Below are 17,097 nucleotides of genomic sequence, written 5' to 3' on the forward strand. Positions count from 1 at the left end.
TACTCACTCCTGTAATCTAGGAGGGATTTTCACCTGGCTTAGCTCAAGCCTGAATTAATTTACAAGACAGGAACTCACAGTGGTTTTCCTCCATCAGAAGTCAGGCCTATGGACAGACATAAAGTGAAGCTGCACAACAGATGATGTTTAGCATTTAAAATAGTTTTCCTCTAGGCTCACTCCTTTATCTGGCAGAAAAACACAGCAAAGACATTTGCTGGTGTAGCAGTCCCATACAGCAGCTCCTTCAAATAAAGCCAGCTCTCTTCAGCAAAGAGCATATCATAGTTTACAAATCAAGGCAAAAAAAAAAAAAATCCAACAAAGCAAAGTCTCAAGATCCACTGCTCCCACTTATCCCTTCCCAGCAAAACAACACAGCAGAGCTCAGTGCTGGACTCCCAACCTCCCGTGCCACCGGAGCAGGATGACATAATCTTGCTGTGTTTGCACAGCACCCACCACAAGTGCTATTGTTCCCAGCCAGACCCCTAAGTGCTGCCGAGCGCAAACAAATCGGGATGTTTGAGACAATCAAACAGCAGATGCAGCAGAGATGAATTAATTTATATTTGAACAAAGGCAAAAGCCAATGGGAGGTTAAACACGACAAGCTTGAAGGGAATTCATTTGAAGACAGAGCTGAAGGGAGAGATACCAAAACGGTACATTTCACTGCGTCTTGTGGAACTGGAAAAAGACCCAAAACCATCTGAGATTTGAACAGTTACAGCCAAGGAGTTTATCTTAGTATCTAAGCTGTGACTCTCCAGGGCCAGCTTTGCAATTCTCCTCAATACACACGTCATGGAGGCTTCTGCAGCACAGAGGGACATACCGTCTATCTCACTGATTGAACACCTTCGTACTTCTTATTGTACAGACAAGTACTGAAGCTTTAGTTGTGCAAAGGCTGCTTTTTATCTAGAGGGACAGGCTGATAATGACAGATGGATAAATGTTAACAGAACAAACTTTATTAGCAATCTGAACTATTTAAAAAAAAGGGGTCTCCACAAATTAAATCTGTAGATGAGTTTAGTGACCCTAAAAAGTGGTAAATCAGTATTATACACCCACAACAGGGACAATGGAACTATCAAAGAAGTTCTAGCTGTTCTTTTTATGGCATTGATTTTTTTTTTTGATACATTCAAAGCATTATTGCATCAGAAAACATATCATGCATCTTTATGTTTCCAGACAAAAATCACCTGTATTTGTCGTTTCTAGCTACATCTCAAAGGTGCACCAAATCTACAGTTTTATGATTTTAGTTGCATGCTTTGCCTATATGCATGCTGAGATAATAAATATTAAATACAGGAAAGAACATAAGAGAACCAAACTGACATAAGGAATATTTTACGGCAGCTCTTTTATGTTCTGCCAGTTAAAGAGCTTGTCAAAAAATTGAGGTAACAACAGTGGCCACACCACTCAGCTGAGAATCGCTCAAAATTCACGGAAGTTTTCAGAAATTCAAGTACACAAACACCAGCTGCAACTTGTCAGAAATGCCAGAGAAATTAGGTTGGCTGCATTTTATTAGTCTATTAGCTGGCGTTCACACAGCTCCTTGTAAATCCTTTTTCTCACTCGGGGCATATCTTCCTGGGAGAACTGAAAAGGCTGGTCTAAGGCGAGGCACTTGCAGTACTGAGGAAAAGGAAAAGGCTTGATTGAAGAAAAAGGACATTTACTGTATGAACAATACAGGCCACTGATGTTGAAGAAGCAGCACACTTACCTGGAGCACAAAAACCCCACAGTCACTGTCATTTTTCTGTTGTGGAATGCACTAAAAGGAAAAGAAATGAGAAGAGACATGTTAGATCTTGACTTATCTTTTTATTCTCTTACTTCTCCTTAAAGTTCATTTGACATAATGCTCAGGTGTCTCCTCCTCAGCGCTAGCTGTTCGGCAGCACTAGAAGCTGGAGGTGTAATTACTTATTCTGATGCCAGTTTTTTGCAAGGTGACTCTCCACACCTTGTTAGAATAACACCCAACATTTAGAAAAATATATAGTGCAGGGCAGAAAACAAATTACAGTTCTTTCTTTCAAGTTTATTTTCTTTTAGTGACCTACACAGAACAGCTTCTCAATTAGTTTAAATAAATGTTTGTACAGCATTATCTGCTTTACACAGAACCAGACTAGAGCAGCAAAGTCACACGGGCCTGGAGGAAGATCACTCTCAGCACCCATACTAGGGCAGGGGCTTTCTGTCACACCAAAGGCTCTCACACACCACATGAAGGGTGGCACACTGTCAGGCGACAGTACTGAGCGAGACAGGCTCAAATGATGCCTTTCAAACTTCGTTATTTCTTCAGACATGCTCAATTTTGATACGTGGAGCTAAAAAGCCCCACTCACTAGTGCTGCCATGTCTCTAGCTCTTGAAGAGGAAAAGTAATTCTTTTTTTTTTCTCCCTCAAGTCCCAGATCTTCTACTTCACAGAATGCTGGAGGACAGACTGATTGCCCAGGGTGTGCATGAGTGCAGAGAGGAGTCATTCCATCACTGTATCAGCATCTAAAAATAAACTTGTGCAAAGAGGGAGCTGTTGCGAGTATGTCTGATGTGCAATGACCTGTTTTATATCTTTGGAGCCACTATGGGATGGCCACACAAATCAGATTTTACCTCATTTACAATAAACACAAGTTATTCCCTTGTTTACTTGTGATCAGATGTAACATGCCACAAACAGCCCTGCAGACCAGTGCTCTCTAAGCCACAGCAGATACAAAACAGAGGCAGGAGCAGCATCAGCCCGTTGCCTCCCTCACCAAAGCCAGCCCGTTTGGCACAGTTCAGAACTCCTTTTGGGAGAATACAGGATGCTGAGTCTCCAGCTCATTCAGTCCTTGACCTTATGCCAACACGGGCACCGGCTACAGGCTGTGCTGCATGGACATTCAAGTGTCCAGAGATTAGGCTCAGATCACCAAGTTACCTGCAGAAAGCATTAAGGCCTGGCAGGAGCTGAATTAGTGACAGAGCTTTAATTCCCATGTGTAATATCTGTGTTGCTCCTACCCTCCTCATGGTCGCCACAAACCAATTTACTACTTGTACAAATATATGGGTTTAGAAGCAGTCTCCTAAAATCTCCCAGGAGTTCCAAGTGCTGCCATTTACCTTTGTCACAGCAGTTTGCCAACCCTGAAGAAACTCAGGACGATTCTTCTCTTTCGCTTCAGTCAGCAAATACTTTCGAATGTTCTTTAGAAAGGAAAGGAAAAGAAGCAGGAAATTATTCACTGGTGGATTGGCTCTGGCTGAGATGGAGTTAATTTTCCCCATGGCAGCCCTCAGTGCTGGGTATCAGTAGCCAGCAAGGTGCTGATCATGCACCAGTGTTGTGGCTACTACAGAGCAGTGCTGGCACAGCATCAAGGCTGCCCCTCACCAGTGGTCTGGGGGTGGGACAGATCTTGGGAGGGGACACAGCCAGGACAGCTGACCCCAGCTGACCAAAGGGACATTCCATACCATATGACATCTGCTCAGCAATAAAAGCTACGAGAAGGGAGCGGGGGAGCATTTGTTATTTACAACATCTGTTTTCTGGAGCAACCACTACACATACTGAAGCCCTGCTTCCCAGAAGCGGCCGGACATCGCCTGCTGATGGGAAATAGGGAATAAATCTTGGTTTTCCTTTGCTTCCATACATGGCCTTTTGCTTTATTAAACTGCCTTTATCTTGACCCATAGGGTTTTTTCCATCTTATTTTTCACCCCTCCCTGTCCTGTTGGGGAGGGAAGTGATAGAAGAGCTTAGTGGGCACCTGGCACCCACCCAAAGTCAACCCACCACAACCAGCTAAGGAACAGGAGACACACATTGACATCTTTTCCACTATCCTTTTGACAACGATGACAAATTTCAGGTGAGCATTAAGCATTAGGGGCTGAGCTCAAATCTAGAAGAGATGAACTCTGGTGTGTACTGTGCTTTCTACCATCCAGGCTTGCTTTGGTCAATCAAGGGGATCTTTAACACTCCACAGCCCCACCGTGCACTGGCATACTTAATACTAGCCTAGCTGTGGCACTCCAGCACAGAATCAGAGGGCTCTTGGACACAGAGACCCAAAGGCAGTCTGGCACGTGTTCTCTCCTGCCTCTCTTGGCTGACACCAAGCCCCTCACCTTTAATACAGTAACACTTTCCTGCCTGAACCTGAATACAAAATGCTTTGAGTTCTGCAGCTAATCAACAAAGCTCCAGGGAGAGTTTCAGTGACATACAGGAAAAAATAGTCTGACACAGGCGAAGAGAAGGAAGCAAGATAAATGAGCCTATGGTCTTGGGTTAAGTAAATCCTTCTACTTCTCTGTAAACAGGCTGGCGGTTATAGCACAACTTAAACCCACTTCAGCACAGTAACATTCACCTTAGTGGGTGGATCACCATGGAGTTTTGGGTATTGGCCTCCCTTCCCCAACAAAGGCAGGAGTGTCTCATGTTTGTGAGACATTTAAGTGCAAATGCCTTGCCTGGAGTGGGGTGGGAAAGGCCACATAGCGAAACTGCAGGAGAGACCATAGGGCTGCAGAGAGCGACCTCTGGTTTACGCAGCAAGTTCACAAGCAGGAGAGCATGAGGTCTCTCACTCCCAGAGCAAACATTAGCTTCATCCTCAGCAAATGCCAGCAGGAAACTAGTATCTTCATTCAGAAGTCCTAGCTGGGAACTCTCCTGGGTACAATAATTACTACTTTTCTGTAAGCCAACAACTACACACAGTTAAAAGCAGAGGGTTGCTGCATCAAGCAAGCAATTAAGTTGACAAAATTAGCTTTTGTAAGAGGGTCATTACAATTTGCTAGTGCCAGCAAAAAAAAATCTGGCTGCTTTTTACCAGGAAGACTGATAAGTTTAACTCCAGCATGTGGGCTGCAGCTTTGAAAGGCTGCTGGGTTATAACCAGAGGTATGCACCCCGTACCAACACAGGCAGGGGAAAAAGGCAGCACACTGGTAATAGCATAGTAACACCTCACTGGGCATCACTAGAGCATCTTCAGTCCTGTTCTCTGCCCCAGGCAACCTCCCCACAAAAAGGACCACAATTTATCATTTCCTAAACACAAGTTTAAAGGACTGCCTTTGCTCTCCTGGCGAGTCTGCTTTCCTACAGCACGCAGCTTTGAGCCCCTGCTTTTTGTGTGCTGATTACAGCGGGGCAAGCCGGTTGTCATTTCGTACATGGCAGGACAAAGACACAGTGTAAGGCTGAACAGAAGAGAGGTGGGGCGCTGGTTTAAGAAAACTTCAAACTTTGCAGACAGCTGTCACTCTTACCTCTACACAAAACTTGAAATGAATGCCTTGGGAGTCATAAAATGAAATAATTCGATTGGGGATGTTCACAGTAATGAGGGACCAGTGGACTTCCAGGTGAATAGGAATTAACAAGAGAGTCTTTTTGAACAAGTCCACCTGGCAAGAAGAACAATACACATCAGAGACAATTCCACAGGCACAACACTGTAAAGCAAGAGGTTAATTGTATCTAAGCCTCCCCTCCACCCCCTAATTGAAGTCATCCTTTCCACCCTCCCTTTTCCACCACAGTCCTCATGCTTATCTCATAAACAACTTATTTACAGGCACAAAAATACAGTTACAGCCCAGAAAGTGGCTAAGGAGCATTGCACACTACCAGAGTTAGTCAGGGCTGTGTTTGTGGCAAACCCTTTAAGCCCTGCATCGAAGTGGGATTTCTTAAGTAATGACAGCAATGGAGCTGAGCCTCAATGTGGGTACACTAGGTATCTTCAGTGATGCCACTCCTGCAGTATGACCACCACTGATTTCCATCAGAGCTGCACTGTGGATAGGTGACTGATGGAGTGGTTGTGATTACAGGCACCCCACGCCACCAGCAAGCTGGCTCCCTCTGCCATAACACAGCCCTGCGACTCGGCAGAGGAAGGCAGAGGAGGAGCGCACGGTATTTAGTGAGCAGAGGAAGGGAGGGGGTGAAGACTGAGCAGATTCATCCTTTCTTGAACTTAACTTTGTAGCAGATGTACTGTGGTCACAGGCAAGCAAACAAGGGAGAAGGTCTTAAAGTACAGAACAAGTAGATCAGATACAACACCCCCAGTGTCTGTGTGGCAGATGAGCCCTTTTACTTTTGGAAGCCAGTCAAGCCAGGGCCTTTCATGATTTTCCTTCTCCCTGCTACTCTTGAAATGGTTGTCTAATTGCTGGGTTTTCTGTGGTACGGTCCAGAAAATAAGCAAAAATAGAATGCTGAACTAAATGAACTCATCCTGTGGGAAGATGTCTATGCCTTTTTTTTTTTTAAGCACTGTGGAATTTGAACACTACATAATTGCTGCACTACTGGGAAAGGCAGGTCATCTGTAGCAAAGAGAAGTGTATTTCTTGAGTAGCAGTGGGAATCTGAAGCACAAAAAGTCTCAGGATGCACAGCAAGTTATCAGCTGAGCCTTGCTCACAACAGCACAAGCATCGATGATCCCTGCTCCCACCTGCAGAAACTGCTTCCTGACCAGATCACAGCCCACTCGCTACACAACGATCCATCATTCTTGGAGAGAAGCAAAGAGATGTCAGCCAGCAGCAAGCTGGGCCCACAGAGGAAAACTGGAACAAGATAAATGAACTGCACTTTCTGTGATGTCCAGCAAGAGCAGAGCCACACGAAACTCAGGGGTCCTCACGTGACTCTAGTTGTGGGATTGCTACAGGCACACAGACCTATAGCAGAAGAGTGGAAAGAGGCAGCCAAAAGCTGGAAAGGTCTTTAGTTAAGACCTGATGTACAGAAAGACTGATGGCAACCCAGATTTGCTCCACCAAGACAGTGCAGAGTCAGCCAGCTCACACTGATCAGCAGCCAGAAGGCACAGACACCAAGAGCTTTGAAATCACTGCAACTGGGTGCAGAAGAGCACGTCCTTCTAGGCTCTGCCGCCCAGTATCCCAGAGGAGCACATTTATAAAACCTGGTACAAAACTCTGGTGTGTTTAAAGAGCAGAAGTAAGATGCCCTTAGTTACACACTGCAGGACAAAGCACTCCACTGAACTCTGCCTACAGAAACTGCACAGCTCTTGTCCTTGCCTTAGAGATTCTTCAGGAATGTAAGTGTAAATATCCCACTCTAATCTGGCCCCTCCTCAGCAGCAGGAACGTGAATCCAAGTGCTGCTTTCAGAATCTACCTTCACTTTGGGGGATTTTGCAAAACTTGGGTTGCTGGAGAAAAAGAACATTAAAAAAATTATCTGGGAATATTAAACAGCAATATTCCATCTTCCTTTAAAGAGATTTTAATAAATTATATGAATAGATTTTATATTTGGATAATGAGTTCATCTCTAGCATTTCACAGATGTGTGCTATTTAAGTGCTTCTGCAGAAAGATCATACGTTCAGCCATGGCCCCTGATTAGTCTTGCCTCATTTCCCATATTAGAAAGGATAAATATTCACAGGAAAAGAGAACTTCTCTTTGTATTAGCTACCTCAGAAAATACCACAACCTATGATCTGGCCCAGGTTCTGTAAAGCAAGGTGAGTTCTGCTCTTGTCATGCAAACCACAGTTTGGCTTATTAACCATTTCTGCTCTGTAGCACCTGCATGCATTATTTGGGAGTAACAATTTGATTTTATTAAATAATCCCAGTTTGAGATGAAAGGAAGAAGCAGAATTAAGCCTGCTCTCCTGCAGATGAGCATATCTGGCACTGTCAGGAGCACTAAGAGACAACTCTTGCAGCTAAATGAACAGCTTGCATGAACATACACGAAGAGATAACCTACCACCAGTGACGAAGCCAGTCACAGTACATTTTCACAACCACCTATGAACTGGAATAGTGCCACCCTACACTTCTTATTAACCTCTCCCCACAGGCAAACCCATCCTCTGCAGGTAATGCATTGTAACCCAGCTTCAAGACAGCCATTCAACCCAACCCAAAAGAACCGGAGCACTGGCCACGCGGAGTTAAAGGATACCTTTTTAGTCCATCGTTTTACCCCATTATATCCTTTGGTTACGAGCTGTCTATGAAAAAAGCTGTTAAAGAAATGAACCTAAAAAAAGAGAGAGAGGAGGAATGAGCACAGATATCTTCATGCACTGTCATTCCCCTTCCCCCAGGATAATTTATACAAAACAACTGGTAACGAGGCAATATTTAACACAGGTTTAGAAAGAACCTCAGTAGGGACAAATGGAGGCTTTGCCAAGCCTCAGCTACTGCTGCTCTTCAGCAAGGAAATAAAGTAAGCCTTATTTCCCTATAATACATGTGAGCCACTGCAGCATTTATAGTTACACCTTTGTATCTCCAGGCATATCATGTTTAATTTTTTATTGGGGGTGGACTTGGGAGAAAACCACCAGGAAAGGGAGGGTTTTGTTGTTCTTTACAGGGAATAAGGAAGAAAACACTGGACTGGCAAAGCATGGGTGGTGGAGTAGGTAGTAACTTCTGGGTTTAGCTGCTGGAAGCTCTAAAACTTAGAAAAAATAAATTATCATAGCAGTTATGAGATTTAATACAACATCATGGTCATTTGTATTCAACTACTATGACCAGCTCCAGACAAAAACAATATTCTGCTGTTCAAAAGCATTTTTAAGTTATAGCACATCTATTTTGTAACTAAACCCCTACATTTAATGTAGGCAAAAAATGCTGGCTTATGTTAAAAAAACCCGTTTAGCTCCAGGTTAACACTATTATTCCCTGTGCTTAGCTTCTTGCAATTACAGGAACAGATTAATACAAATGGAAATCTGCAACATCTGTTTTTAATAATTCTGCTAGTGTAGAGGTGGTAGAAGGCTCGAGTTATTACTTGGGAAAAAAAAACCAAGTTAGAAAATTCAGCATCTGAAAACAGAGCCTAACACCCATTAGCTATGCCAGACTTCAAACCCACATTCTGAGGTACCAGCACAAAATCTCCCATGAGGATTTCAATTATGCACTATGAAGAAAAAGCAGACACAAGCAAACAGATACAATCTCCAATACCACAACCCCGGCACACACTTGGGAAGTACAGAGAATACTAATGAAGAATCACCATCACCACCAATCAAAGCAGCAACGCGCTTTCTTCTGAGCCTGACGATTTTAAGAGTTGCGTTCTGCAGAGCTCATCTAAAAGCAGCTTTGTTTGGTTCTTCCTTTGTGGTCTCACCTGAAAATTGTTCGTCTCTACTAGTAAACAGATGGCTTTTTATAATTGCCACCGCCGCAAATTTAGTCACAGAAGGAGAGAGTTGTTTTCCTGATTATTTTTTTCCCCCCCCTTTTTTTTTTTCAACTGCCACCAACAGTTAGACACTGCAGTTGGAAAGCACTAAGCATTCTGTTGAGGATGCACAAACCAAAGAGAGTCCTGCAGAGTCAATACAGTCGAGGAACCAAGCAGCTCTGCATCAATTCACGTTCCCCAGGCAGCTGACGCAGTTTTGGGCTGTTACAACCCCCACAGCTGCGAGGTGGGCGAGTGCAAAGCAGCACATGTGCATGGTTCAGATGCTACCATTCATGGTTTGTCATCTCAGCAGAAATCCATCTTCAGCGGAAATTTCAGCTGAAGCACCAGGCTGGTGAGTGAGGGCATGGATAAAGCACTTTAGGAGGAGATAAACTGGGGACAGAAGCCTCCCAGGGGGAAAAGGAGAGTGAGATGGGTGAAAATAGGGCACCTGTCTTCTCCGGGTACATCGGTAACATCAGGCTACCACAGAGACCAACTGCAGAGCTAATCCAGTAAATTCCTGGAACAAGAGCAACAGTGCTGAACACTGTATTTTAGCACAGGAAAGGAATAAAATTTGAGCAGCAGACAACAAGAAGTTATAATGGAGCCACTCAAAACATCAGTGAGCTAAATCTCGACTTGGTATCCGAAATATTCCATGTGTCACCCTTCCCTCTCAATCTCTCATTAGGTACATTTGCATAATAACAAAAACCCTCACCTTTTCAGGGACTGCATCCATTATGATTTCACCATACATGTTAATTATCTGCAAGAGTTAGTAAATATTTGAATAGGTACAGAATAATTTTGAAAGAACCCATATTCACAGCCTCCCACACAACAGAGGACCCCTCACAAGTAATGCAGCAGTAAGGAGGTGAGCAATCACAGGAACATTTTGCTGTAGTCTGAAGGACAAGTACTCTGGAACTAATAGTGGTTGGCCCGGGGAGAGACTGTAACTGGCTGCTTCAAGTCAATCTGAAATGCAGTTTAATTCAATTTAAGTCTACTGGTGCGTGCCCTGGGCGCTGCAGCCACCTTGGTTTTTTGGCTGTGGGCCACACACTGCTGTTCTTGTAATCTGCTCCAGCTTGGGGATGGGGCGGCAAGATGCTAAAACCTGTATGGATATCCACTAATTTCTCAAATTGGTGTGACACCCATTCTTCAAAAGGAAACTGTTCCTTTGTGACATCTCCCATCCTCCAGACTCATAACCAGGATTACTGCTGCTCACCGCTTCTTGTACCTCTCAAGTGAGAAGCAAGGATAGCCCAGCTATAATGTAGCAGGAGGTGAAGAACTGAGATAAAAGGGCTAAAAAGGGTTAAGGAAGGACATAAACACCAAGCATCTCTGACCTGGTCATTCAGCCAGTTCTGGCCTTCCAGTGTAGCCAAATCATCCATATCTAGCATGTGCTTATTATAGAAGACACGAAAATTGCAAGTGGAGGTTTTTGGATGTTTTTCCCGATACTTCATTATTTCCCTGGTGATAAAAGGTTTTCTAAAACAGGATTGAAAAGGTGGGGGGGGGGGGAAAGAAAGTCAAGGTCATATCAAATAGACTTCTGTTCAGTTAGGAGGAGCGTGCAGTAGTAATGCAAGCAACTTGTCCTTTACAAAGTCTAGAATTTGATACTGCTACACACCTATGGGAGAAATCTTCATTAAAGACTTCTTTTAATCTTCCCATGACATCTTTTTCACAGAGTGGAACTAAACTGCCATACTTCTTCATAACTTCATCTAGGAATCCTTTAAATATACCAGAAAAATAAAAGTGCAAACATGTAAAAAACCCTCCAAATTCACTAGTCCTTCAATAAAGCAGTCATTTCTTCCAAGTACGAGCACCCAGTCATTCTGCACCCAGCCAACACACAGCACCATACATGGCAGGGATATATTTAAGAAAACCAATCTTGAATTTGCAACATTAAATGAAAGCGGGGGAAGGAGAACAAAAATAATAAGACAGGAATCTAATCACTCAGCTTTGCAGGAAACAATCAGACCTCACTCTTGCCATACACACACATACACATCTACATCAAACTCATTATACCAGGGCTACGAGGAGAATCCATCCCCCTGTCTGTTTCAATTAGCATCTTAAATATTTTTAGTGCAATATCGGTTCCTGCAACAGTTTTCATTGAGTACCCAGTATCTTGTCCTTACGGTGTGCAGAGTCACTCTCCTCACATGATAGCTGCCGTGGCTGGCAGAGCGTTCGCAGTCTGTTCAGCTTCTCTGCTGCCACCACAGCACAGGGATAAGACACTGTACAGACTCTCAGCAAGCTTAACTCGTTTACCCTCATATCCTAAGGATGGCATTTCAGGGGCCACAGGCAGCTGTATCAGCCTGCCTGTGTCTGGGAAAGTACTGAGCAGCCACTACACCAGAAACAAGAGATATTAACTAGGAAATCATGAAGGTATGAATGCTGAAGGAATTAAAAAAAAAAAAACAACCTAGAAAACAGGTTATTTTTTTCCTCAGACACACAACTGGAACAGTGGAGACATAAATCCCAACCAAGTGTCCAAACCCCTTTGAGAAGGAAAGAGAACAGAAAACAGGATTTCAACATTTCCTTGGGAGCAAGAGGAAAAAAAAAAAAGACCAAGTTGTCCAGCTCTCTGAAAATGAGTTTTCAAATGCAGCAGGAAACACGTGTTCTGTCTGCAGAAAGCTGGATCTGACAACAGAGTCCCTAGACATTGCACCACCCAAACTCCAGGACTCTTCCCAGGTCAGACATTCAACACCGCCCACTGCAGTGTATGTTTAGCTCTCTGCTTACTAAGGCTTTAACAGTATTTCCTGGGAACTTTCAAAGATCAGGATGGGAAGGAGCAAGAGGAGAGAAACACCTGACAGGAAAAAGTACCAGGAGAACAGCAGTAAGAGAAAAAATAAAAGAAATGAGACCAAGAACACAACAGAGAGATAAAGAAAGCAGTGAAGATACAGCAAGAAGGACACAGGGACGTGCAATAGAAGGAAGGGAGAACTGAAGAGCAAGATCAGACAAGGAATTCTTCACGGGAAGATAACCTTCCTCCCCACTCTGCCACACACTTGCCTAACAACTTTTATCCCCAACATCTTAGCAGACTGTGACAGGGAGGACATTTCTCACTCTGGCAAGAAGATATATGGGGATGTAAGGGTACCTTATTCTCTTTTCATACATAATTTTTTTTAAAAGCTTTTTGTTCACACACACAGAGGAAGGATTAATGGTAGCAGAGGTCTCAGGGACCTCTAGCTAGAGTCTGACCTCACTTGCCTGGTATAACTGCGTATCTCAAGGAGGAAAAGACAAAGTTCAGATCTGGTGCAGGATGAGACCCCCCATCACAAACAGGATTCACATGGAGCTCTGTTTGACACCTAACAGCACATCAGAACACACTAAATATTGCAGCTGGTGAATGTATGAGTTCAGCTGCTGCAGAGAAATTCAAAACCCAAAAGCACCCGTAACACATCTCGTGTATCTACCCTACCAACTCTTGCCAGGCCAGCAGCATGTTTAGGGTGTCGTTAATCATCAACAACAATCCTGAGCAGACACAAACATCTGCACAGTCAGATTAAAATTAAAATTATTTTTACAGTTTTTCAGCTAAGAAAACTCAGAAGTCCCACGCTGTCAGCAGGGGTAGGTATGTGGTGTAGACTTGGCTTCAATCCTCAGAGAGGAACCTTCAACTCTGAAGAAAATGGAAACTCGTCTCACCTACTTTCATTCTGAAGCTCGGTAAGAATTCTCTTAAAATAATAAAGTGTGGGAGAGTTTAGTGCATTTGTTGTTTTTCATTTTTTTAAATTTACTTAGCTATTCAGGCCTCCAGTGAACAGGAACATGACTGCCTGTCTGACCACAAAAACCTTTGCCATCCTGATACAATCTTGGTTCTTGACTGTTACAGAAGGATTACATCCTTTTTTTTTTTTTCCTGATGGACAAACTTTAAAACTCCATTGCAGAACTGGTCTTTTCACTGTGGTACCACAGTTTCTCTCAGTTTCTCATGGAACGCCCAGTCCTCGCTGGCTCACATAAAACCAGTCAAAGAAACACATCCCACACTAACTTGTAGGTAGAGTTAAATCATCTTTAGAGGTTCAGTGTCTCCTTCTTCACATTTTGCTTTAGAAAATCATTTGCTAAATTGAAGGACAAAAAAGGCAAGCAGAAAAATCAGAGCATGGCAAACCTCAAATAATCCCTGTAACACAGCTTCAGGTTTGCAGGAATCTAAGGCCAGTTTCTCCCAAGGAAGACTTCAGTTATCAGAACACTACTGAACTTGAACACTATATTAACCATACTAGGCAGCACGTGTTGGCTCACTGCTCCTTACAATGTGCACAGTATGCTGCGATATATAAACAAGACACTGATTACTATTTTTACCATGTTCTTTAGAGAGACTATCAAATCCTGCATGCTCAGCATTAGGTAAAAAGGAATCCCCAAGCCTTTATACTGAACCTTTGCTAAGACTACTCTTGCCTTTTTAAAAAATCTTGCCTAATAGGATTCATTAAATCTACTTCATGAACAATCGTAGAGAAAACTAAGTGACCATGAACAATATTTGGCTATTAAAGCCTGAGATTCATGAAGCGATTTAGTCTCAGTGTAAGACAGAGCAAAAGAAGAGAGATAAGGCTGGAAGGATTAGAACACTTAAGGATTTTCAAAAACCAAGTTAGGAGTAATAATTGCCAACCATTTTAAAAACTGGAAGTTTTAACCCTATACCATCTTCTGACACCATAGGATAAAAGACATTTAAAATGTCTGCAAACAATTCTCCACAAAGATTCCAATTAATTTACATTGTTTCCTCTAAAGCAAAAGCAGCAGAGGCACCATTCAACCACCCCTCAAAAAAGCTTGCCAGATAAGCATAGATTTGTCCTTCCTTCGTGCAGCTCCTCTTTGCAGCCTCATTTCATTCAGGGTTATGCTAAGCTCCCCTTACAATTCACATATTTTAATAAAGGAATTAACGCAACACGTAAACTCCACACCACATCCAGCAGTTTTCAGGAACTCCTGGAAGCCCTAAGATATGTAAAAGGTATACCACAGAGCCATGTTGCCAACTGCTCATCAGCCACCCGGGAAGCTTTCTGACTGTTCCTTTTGCCTCCTTTCCGAGCTCCTGATTTTAGTCCTGTGCTTTCTGGTGAAGGCTCCTCAAGAGGATTTTTACAGTAAGGGTGGTCTAGTAACTTTGAGCTAAATATGTCCAGGTTTAAGGAGCCCTCTACTTCCATTTGGCTAGAGCTGTCCGCATTTTGTGCCAGCTCCATGGATAAAGGTCCATTTGCAACATCATCACTGACATCAGAATCCTGCAAGGAGGACTGCAACAGCATCGTTCCATCTACACCCATAACCTTGTTAGATTCTGCATCATCTTGACCTGGAACAGAAATTTCTTTTCCTGTCACGGAAACAAAAATGTCAGAGCAATGGTCCACAGCCAGAGCCCCGTTGGTCTCCTCCTGCTGCAAGGTCTCTGCCTCTGGAGAAGCTCTAGCATGCAGTTCTGGCGGGACAGCATCCACGTTGCCATCCTGCCCTCCCGATTCTGCCTCCTCGGAACACGGCAACGCATCCCACGTACGGCAGATCTCAGGTGCACAGGTTTCCTTCTCCTCACCTACAGACTCGGGTGTATGACTGTCCATATCTGGCAAGCTGTACCGATTCCAAGGGCGGTTACTTTTAGAATTCCAGTGGGAAAGCCAATTACACCAGCCCCTTTCAAAACCCCGCTGGAGTGTCTCTTGATGGTCCTTTGTAACCTTCTCCACCCACCTTGGTTTGACTTTTCTCAGTCTGCAGGTTTTGCCTCTTGCTCGAAGTTTTGGATATTTTATAATTCTATACCGAATCCTAACCATAGAAAGTTTCTTATGCATTATAAATAAAGATCTCTTTCTTACAGTATGATGATTAAATTTGGACCTCTTTAGAGTTGTCAAGGGGCCACAAGTTCCATTCCACTCCTTTTGCAACAGCATTTCCTTTTATAGTTGTTCAAAACTACTAGGACTGTGTTGCCCTCACCATTGTTGCTCTCCTCCCCACTATACACAAAACCACCTTTCTTTACAGGTAAGGCAGCACCATCCAGCGTACCACATGAGACATAATGGATATTGCCAGAAACGCTGTTAAGAATAGCAACAGTTTCAAATTCTTCATTCAAGGGATCTTCACTCTGAAAGGATTCATTGTTGAGTTTTCTTACTGCTTCTCCAGAAGGGCTTTCAGCTTTGCGATAGGGACAGGATCTTTTTGCTCTCAGTAGTTTTGTAAGGAAAGCTGTATTGTTCAGTAGCAGAAGTCTGATAGGTTTCTGCATTTAGAGGCACATCGGGAGCCCACCTGCTTTGGCGCTCAAGCGCCTTCCTTCTGCACTGCAGTTTGCAGAGTTTGTTGTGATTTAAGCTCACAATTAGCTGAATGCTCTGTCTTTTCTTAGCTAGGAAAAATTGCTTTTGGAAGCAGTATTTCCCAAGCTCCCCAAATCCAGCAGTCCATCTTCTAGACTGGGCCAGCAACTGAGTTCTTTTCCAAAGCAAATGTCTTGTATGTTTTTTCATTTTTCTGCTGCATTATGATCTGGAAAAACAGCTGAAAGAATAAGGGAAATGAATTCAGAGTTATCCGGACTGTAACATAATAACAAAACACTAAGGCACATTCCTTAGGCAACATGCCTATCTAAAATTCCACCCGTCCTCCAAACACAACCCCACATTCCCTAGGACATTCTGCCTCGCACCGGAAGGAAAAAACAGCAAGAGCTGCAATGGCTTGGTGTGTAAACAGGCTCTTCTCATCTCCTTTCCCTTGAGGTAAAGCAATAAACAAGTAACCCCCACCCAGCCCATGCTCCCTCTGTGTAATTTCTGACTCTCTAGCTGGAGGTTAAATCTCTCTCCTTCCCCGTGCTGCAGAGCAGGGGTGGTTAGCTAGCCTGCCTCAAAAGGGTTCTGAAAAACAAAACTGTGAAGTCCAAGTTAGTCAACAAGTGTGTGCAGGTAACACAACTGTACAAAGCAAAGGCTTAGCCTTTTGCAATACATGTTAGCAGGCATTCTGAGGACACTTCACAGGCTTTCCCTTAAAGGAACAGCAATGCACACACTGCCACAGAAATTTAAATGCTCGAACTATATAAAGAATGACAAGGCTTGCTCTGGGAAGGGGTTCTCAACATTTACACTAACAGCTCACTCCATAGGACAGCATCACCTTCAGCTTCCACGAACAGTGTTTATCTCTGCATTCACAAAGCAACATCAATGCAGGAAAACAGTTAATCACCTCAAAACCCCCATCCCCCACTAAAAGCCTGCATCTCAAAGTATGCAATAAGGATATGTCTGAGACTACACAACAGTGTAAAGCCTGCATAGTAATATCTATTGATCTTCACTACCAAGCTACTAAAACTATGAATTTAAAGGTAGGAGAACCCAGGAACACACACAACATAGGTTGTTTCATGCAAACTGTCCCAGCCTCAGGGAGTACATCACACCTTGTATTTTACAATAGTTTGTATTTTTCTCAAGTTCAGAAACGGACTTTGCTCCCCACTCCAACCAACTAATTCTGACTTATGGACTGTAGCAAATTTTCCTCTCAGCCACATCTGTCCCAAGCATGACACATGCGAATTACCCACCTGAAAATAAAGGAGTCTATAAATGCAAATAAAACGTTGACAACAGGACTTTAAAGGCAAATACAAA

At 43.4% G+C, this 17,097-nt stretch overlaps 1 protein-coding gene across 1 annotated transcript; it reads right to left on the reverse strand.

Annotated features, from left to right (window-relative positions):
- Positions 1-548: 548 nt before the first annotated feature.
- On the reverse strand, positions 549-15,483 carry SENP5 (SUMO specific peptidase 5). The gene is made up of 9 exons (XM_084267754.1): positions 14,409-15,483; positions 10,947-11,052; positions 10,654-10,801; positions 10,008-10,055; positions 8,021-8,098; positions 5,326-5,463; positions 3,154-3,237; positions 1,751-1,801; positions 549-1,659 (listed from the first exon to the last, which is right to left on the reverse strand). Exons 1-9 carry the CDS (start codon positions 15,352-15,354, stop codon positions 1,549-1,551), a joined length of 1,710 nt encoding a protein of 569 aa, XP_084123880.1. The 5' UTR covers positions 15,355-15,483; the 3' UTR covers positions 549-1,548.
- Between the last annotated feature and the right edge of the window lie 1,614 nt (positions 15,484-17,097).

Source organism: Gallinula chloropus (assembly GCF_964237585.1).
Source record: "Gallinula chloropus genome assembly, chromosome: 8".
NCBI lineage: Eukaryota > Metazoa > Chordata > Aves > Gruiformes > Rallidae > Gallinula > Gallinula chloropus.

Excerpts from the sequence above, each read along its gene's own strand:
- SENP5 (XM_084267754.1), bottom strand. The coding sequence starts at position 15,354 with ATGCTGTTGCAAAAGGAGTGGAATGGAACTTGTGGCCCCTTGACAACT. Across the intron at positions 11,053-14,408 it reads GTTGGCAACATGGCTCTGTG|GATTCCTAGATGAAGTTATG; the intron begins GTATACCTTTTA and ends GTATATTTAAAG. Across the intron at positions 10,056-10,653 it reads AGAACTGGCTGAATGACCAG|ATAATTAACATGTATGGTGA; the intron begins GTCAGAGATGCT and ends TAACTCTTGCAG.